Here is a 7,392-nt window from a genome sequence, read left to right on the forward strand (position 1 = left end):
TTTTAAGTTTACAATGAGAAATCCACTAAGAAGCTCCTAAGTAAGGAGCCATTAAAAGCAAACTTGATGATTTTACAAACAAAAAGTTTTGATGAGTAGTTAGCTAAATATAAAACAAACTATTTAATTCCTTAAGCAATGAAAACATAAATAGTACTTCGAGATTTTGATTTATTCAAGTTATCATTAACATTTGATTGAAATTTGAAGATTGTTCTTGAAACTGTCTGTTCTCTTCACAATCTTTAACTATAGCGTAACCAAAAAACTTCACTGATAGGTCAGAAATAGAGAACAAATATAACATTTACGAAATTAAGGTCATCTATCTAAGTAAATTAAATTAATGTAAATTAAGTAAGATCTTTTAAAAAAAAAATTAGATTAATGACAATACTTCCTCTAATTAAGGTAGCTGAGGATGTAAAATTGTCAAGAGAAATGGTGCCTCCATCGCATGGCCATTGTACAGTTTTCAGATTCTGGCCCTCTAGGTTGGGAAAACAGTACTCTGACAAACATACAGTACACAGATTCAGTGCACTACACACAACGTCATATGCAATGCTCACCCAAGGCCACCTTAACTTAAGGTCTCCGCCAAAGGATGCAGGTCTGCATGAACAGAGGAAAGTCCCATCAGTAGACCAGGCTATGGAAGGAGAGTGGATAGCCCCATTAACTACGACTAGACAATAGCTAACTAACCCAAACCAGCCACAGATAAGATCAGTCTTTGACAAAAATGCTGCTAACACAGTCAATTAATGTAACAAGAAGGGAATGGAGACCAAAAGCTGTGGTAGTCAGATGGAGTGGCAGGAAATGATAACAATATCCAAGGATGCTTAAACTGGATGGTGTCTGCAGAAGGCCATGATAATTGAAGGAAGCAGTGGGAAAATGCTATAAGCTGTAACTAGATTGATATGATGAGTTAAATGAAAATTGTTAAAGCAGTTTTTGAGAAAGTTTTACTTCTGGTGAGTTGATTTCGATGAAAAAGAAGCTGTCACATCCCAGGCACATACCTCACTTAAATAGATAATTTCATTTTCATACAACTTTTCCTTTCTAAGTTAGGTTGTTTATATACATGCATACCTATATAAAGACTAATTTTGCGAAACCCAGTTTAAACTCAGTGCACCTTACAAAATGTATTACCATAAACTTACTTTTGAATTTCATTACAATCGCAATACATCTCCTTATTATTTACTTTATAAAAGTAAAGTAAGCAAAAGTAAAAATTATAACTCCTTTGCAAAAATTTGCATGTATATTAAGGGGACCTTCAAACGTAAATTTTTAGGGATAACTCAAATTCGAATGATATATTTCAGACATAGGTAATTGACAGTAAAAAAACTACACTTCTTTGCAAAAACTCTTATACACATTAAGTACTAAACATAAGCCTGATTTTTCATAAATAATGAATATTATAAAACATAACATTGGATTCAAAATAAAACAGAAACAATTAAATAATGTTTGATGCTTATATAAGAGGTAGCAGAAACCATGTAAGACAATAATCAAATAAACAAAATTATTAGTATTCAATATATTATAAAATACATATAAATATAAGATATACTAACAATATTACAAATAAAAGTTTCACAAACCTGCTTGCCCCGATGAGGAGAAGCCTGGCTTGCAGGAATCAATGGTGGTGGAAGAACATCAGGTATTAGTATCTGATTCCTTCTGAGAACTACAAGATGCATAGCTGTATTAAATTCTTCCAAAGATAAAGCACCATCTTTACTCACATCTGACAGCTGCCTGAATAAATAAATACTATTTCTAATAAATCTAAACATTTATTTAAATAAGATATTAACGATACATATTAAAATTTTATAACTCTTTATTGACTATAGAAAAACACGGAAATAAGGAATAATACTAACTTAATAAACATAATTTGTATACTAAGAGTATACAGTTGTGTAATACTATCGCCAGTGGTCCAAAAAATAGACATATATAATTCTTTTACCATTAAGAAAGATAATACTAAATATGTTGCTTATTGAGGGATATAAGTTTTTATCTCACTTAAACATATTGAATGTGTATTTTTTAACTCAAATTTTAATTTCAGCAACTAATTGCGAGAAAAAATTCAACATATATTCTTTAATACATCTTTTCTATATTCATAATAGCTGATAATATACTTTCACATCTCATCATCACATTATTATTAACCCATCACATCTCACAAACTAAGCAGCAAAGGTTTTAAAAATACAGGGAATGCTGAAGACCCAGTCATAGTTATAAAAGGTAAACATGAAACCATTGTAAACAAAAGAAAGTACAAAGCCTTGACAATTGCTTGAACATGGGGTAAAAGAACCAGGACTAAACATTAATCCAACCAAAACTACTGTCAAATTAAAAGCCTTTACACTGGAAAAAAAAAAAAAAGCGTATAAGACAAATACCTAGGAGTAATCCTCTATCAAAAGATGGAATTCCCAGATAAATAGAATTATAGGAAAAGCTAATGCTTCACTATGCCCAGTAAAAGTTGGTGTAGAAAAAAATGAGGTTAGGGTAAAGGTCCTTATATCCATGACAATCTATGCACCAATCACTTAACAGCCAAAAACAACAGAAATAACTGAACAAAGGAATTTTGAGGACAGAAAGTGGATCAGCCACCAAGCCATTATTTACCTAAAAAACTATGTTTTGAAAAGAATATAACAGTAAATATACAGAAAGAAGATAGAACCCAAATTTGAAAAAGGGACCCTAGTCTAGTACACAGATGGCTAGGGAACAAATGAATCAAATCGGAAACAAATTAATGAAAAACAATAATTACCAAATCAAAATTACTTCAGGCCAACCCTTAAATAATGTGTATGAGACATCAGACAATCAAGATCAAAAGACCCTGGACCCAGGCATAAAGAAGATATAGGTTTTATAATGATGAGAACAATCTCTAAATGGAATCCTCTTCATCTCATGAATTAATAATGGATACAGCAATAAACAATAAAGATTTATAAAATAAATACTAAGGCTATTAGCAGGTCATTGAAAAGCCAATAAAAAAAGTAAAACACTTTAGATCACTTCATAAAAACAAAAACTTATGGTTTTAATAACGAACAAAAAAGTCCAGCTCTTTCTAGTGCACTAATTAAAATACCATAATCCAGTGCACCAATTAAAATACCATAATAAACAACAAAAATATTACTATGCCATTCTTCAGCAACTATTACCAACTTCTTGACAATATTTACCAACTAATGAACTTCAATAAATAAAAATACTATATGTTTAGTAGATAAGGTCTAAAGGCCTTACTTAATGATCAATAGTATAAAATTTATGAAAGACAGCCTAAAAAAAAAAAACTAAGTATACCAGAGATTAGGTAACAAATAAAATAGGCTACCATATTTTTCGAAGTTCAGTAACAGGTAATCGAGACTTTTCAAAAAATGCTCTTGCTATATGACCAGGAAGAAGACCATACGAATCTGGCTGCAGAGAAATAAACTGAGCTTTGTAATATTCCCTCTGCTCTGGTGTTATTTCCCAAACTTCACCTTCCACTTCACCATCACTTTGTCGGTCAGAAGATTCTTCTTCTGTTCCAAGTAATTGCCGCTGTTCCTCACAAACTAAAACAACACATTCATACCTCTTTTAAGAATAAACCACAAATTTTGTGCCAAAGAACAAACATAGGCTAGATTGCCTACCCAATGACTGCCAATGGGAGGACCAATTTTTTTCATGAACACTATTAGTTGGTGTAGGAGAATCACTAGTAGTACTAGATGCTTCAGGAGAAGTGGTTCCAGTCTTTGAAATGCCATTACTTTTGATTTGATCTATATCATCAGATGAAACACCAACGTCCTCCTGAGAAAAAATTAGTAATTAGTTTTACTTGGCTTGTATATTATCACTAATGCACAGTATAATTTAATCTCTTACATCATTACTAAAAACTGACATTTCAAAAAACAATCTTGAATAACTTATGACAATTAACTGGGAGACATTTCAATGAAACACAAGGGATAAACAGTAAGTTAACAGTGTTGACCTAATTGGTTAAAAAATAATTTAACAAAGAGCAACGAATTCTAAACTAGGTGGTTTCAAGGAAAAAAAGATATTTTGGGAGAGAAACAAGATGTAGTACAGCAGAATATACTACACACTACGACGTTTACGAAGGAGCAGGAATCTTTTAAATACCAGAAAATTTTAATTTATTTCCTGAGAAGTTTCATTGGATATCTTCCATCTTCATGCCCATGTGATATTATTTTAAATACCAGCATATTCGCTGGTTACAAATATTAACGTGACAACTACAAAATATTTAATGCTAAAAACTCATTTTTCATAATCGTTATTAATAAAGGTGCTAGAAAGATGGGATTTTTAAATGTCAAAAGTGTTATTTGTTCAAAAAGGCATATTCTACCAAAAAGCCATAACCACTATTTCTTTATTCACCAATTGTTTGTACCGTCACTTACGTTTCCTACTTCTCTCTAATGAGAAGTAGGAAACGTAAGTGAAAATACCTCATCTAAATGAGGTAATGTTTCTTCGAAAGCTTGCATCTTTTGGTTCTATAAAGTCTTGCCCCTTCCCCCAACCAACACAGTTCATATCATATTTCATGTCAATGTCGTCATTTTTGTTAGATTGTTTAGTAATAAAGTTAATTAACGTCCGAATAGGGCTCTCACCTTTTAGATCGTAAGTACGAAGAAATAGTACAACCATTCAAGAAGATCTGACGAAATATTCCAACAGGATCTGAGATTCATCGCTGACACGAACGAACGGCCTTAGAGGAAATATTAACAGAATTTGAAGTAAGCCACCTTCTACATTTGACGATTCAACGTTTAAGTTAGAGATTTAGAGAATCAGAGGAATATACTAAATAATTTCATAGACTCTTAAGAAAAAATGTAATAAACGTTTTCAATTTTGGCGCTATTTCAGTAATAGAGCTTTTTAAGAATGATTGTTCCAATAAATGCGAATAGTTTTATTTTTCCGTTATTACTCTCCTTGAGACTACATTTCCTCCTCACTTTATGATTGTAATCATAAGTTATCTAGTTATAAATTATACAATGCTGGTTTTATCACTACTTCCTAGCCCTCCCACCAAGCTAAAATTCATACTTTACAGGTTAATGGTATATCTTTCTTTTGCAGTAAACCTACAAGCAGCATTCCCCAAGTTAATATAGTACACGGAATCTGATGGAATTAATACTAGACCCATTTCGCACTAATCTCCATATTTCCTCCAAATTTGTCCCAATCGGACGACCCATTTTGAAAGTAAAACTGTATCGTGGAATATTCGTTTACGCGTGTGTAAGTGAATGTATTGAAGGGAATCATAAAATCGATAGGCGACCGATAGGAACTAAGCCCGCATATTCCCTGAAAATGTCTCAAAAATATCTGCCAAGTATATAGTTTCCTCACCATTTCTGCTGGGTAGATAAGCAAGTAATTAACTCCATTTAAAGGTTTAAGAATAAATTTTATCATTTATAGTTTTAATAAATTTTATTTGTCATAATAAAATCTAGGGTAGGAGCCGCGTCTGAAACGTACGAGTCTAGAAAAATAAATTTTAGCATGGTGCAGCGAAAGTAGGGGTGGTTAGGAAAGATTTTCAGAATAATCCCCAACTTTCTTTCAAATGAGGACCGAATTGGACATGCTGTATTCGAAATGTAGTTAGGCCGAGACAAATGTGCTTAGGCATACCTAAGCGAAAGCACTTGACGGAATCTAATTAATGAACACGGGATCAAATAGACAACCTGCATAATCCCTGGAAGTGTCGTCAAAATTGGATAAACTGTTCGGCTAGAACGCAAATTTGACTACCGAAAGTCACAGAACCAACATTGTTCCTTGATTTCTAAAATGCTAATGCGAGTGAAAACTTTTTGATTTTGAATTAATGCAAATTTATGCTCTACATATATGAGGCACTCGGTCGTAAAACTATTAATTGCCTTAAGATGTAGACCTTGGGTCATTCTCCATTTTCGTACTATTCCAATTACAGAGCTTTTTCCGATGTTATCCTGCTTGAGGAAATTTCCTTCTCAATTTTGAGTTCTAATCATTCATTAATTGTTATATAGATATAAGATATGTAATGCTTGTTTTATCTCTACTTCCTAGCCCTTCCAACAAGCTGAAATTTAGATTTTGTAAATCAATTGTAGTTTACTTTATGTATGTCTGGGGAAAAAATGATTGCAATATAGTCAACATTCTTTCAAGTATAGGTATAAGAAATAAATTGAATTTTGGATGGAGCATTGTCAATCACTACAACACATTGTTTACCTTGTCTTATGGTTTTGGTTACTCTTTTGTCCATATATAAAATAAATACATATACACTCTCAAAGAAAATATTGGGTTGAAAGGTGGTCAGGACACACTAAAAGGAAGTAGAAAATACATGATCTCCTTTCTTCTCCTCCTTTTGCCTCTTCACTAGATTCCAGTGTGTGAGAGAATATACATGTGTATTGTAAAGATGACAATAGTTGATTTGTCACTCCTTAACAAAGACAGAAATTGTCAGTGGCTAGAGAGTGATAAGGATGGCAATGAATTGACATATATTTAATTTTCTTTCAATATTCACTATTAGGACCTATTAGCTTTGAGGTGGAATGCTCAACTGATAGTACAAGGCACTGATGTTTGTAAATCTTTCAAAAATCCTTATCAATAATACCTCTCTTGAAAGCTTACCACCTTTCTACACCCTTTCAATTTATTATTTGAGAACTCTAGCAGCTCTTTGTTTTTATTTCATCTAAAATAGTAAGATTGGAGATATTAATCTGTTTTAATTACTTTTACACTTAGATCAAGACCCATAAATCCTATGGTCAAATATGTCTAATCCAGGTTTGCCAATGACAGTTGACTGAATAATAATGATAAATAAATCAAGTGCCGATTCATTTCTTTAGATTATACAGAGAGATGTTTCTTAATAATTTTTTTCTTCTTTTTTTAATGTGAAATATCATTACTTTTCATGCTAGATTGGTTTTATGGGATATAAGCAAGGACAAAATTTTTTTAAAGATAAAAAAGTAAATGGAAGAACTATTAAAATATTGTTTTTACCTAGTTTTTCAATTTTGGTTTAAAGTTTTCTTATCTTTATTAACATTAACTTAATGTTAATTTTTCACATCCAAATAAGTCACATTTCTTGTCACAACAGTAATAAACAATCAGTTAGATTATGGAATCAAAGTATCACTTGTTCACATATTGATCCTTAAGGTACTGAGATTTTAGCATTCAACAAAATACTGATAC

The 7,392-nt window shown here is 31.8% G+C and overlaps 1 protein-coding gene across 2 annotated transcripts in view; it reads right to left on the reverse strand.

Annotated features, from left to right (window-relative positions):
* Window positions 1–4,279, reverse strand: part of Reps (RALBP1 associated Eps domain containing) — a 22,356-nt gene extending 18,077 nt beyond the window's left edge. The window contains exons 1-4 of one of the 2 annotated variants that reach the window (XR_002945787.2): window positions 3,982–4,279; window positions 3,744–3,906; window positions 3,434–3,662; window positions 1,635–1,794 (exon numbers count right to left, since the gene is read on the reverse strand). Coding sequence is in view for 1 of the 2 variants with exons in the window: in XM_024364362.2 (XP_024220130.1) it covers window positions 1,635–1,794; window positions 3,434–3,662; window positions 3,744–3,906; window positions 3,982–4,002 (573 nt within the window). In the remaining variant the exon portion in view is untranslated. The remainder of the gene's footprint in view (window positions 1–1,634; window positions 1,795–3,433; window positions 3,663–3,743; window positions 3,907–3,981) is intronic. The other variant, XM_024364362.2, reaches the window with a different exon arrangement.
* Window positions 4,280–7,392: the final 3,113 nt, after the last annotated feature.

Source organism: Halyomorpha halys, unplaced genomic scaffold (genome assembly GCF_000696795.3).
Source record: "Halyomorpha halys isolate HHAL.00 unplaced genomic scaffold, Hhal_1.1 Scaffold100.1, whole genome shotgun sequence".
Taxonomy (NCBI): domain Eukaryota; kingdom Metazoa; phylum Arthropoda; class Insecta; order Hemiptera; family Pentatomidae; genus Halyomorpha; species Halyomorpha halys.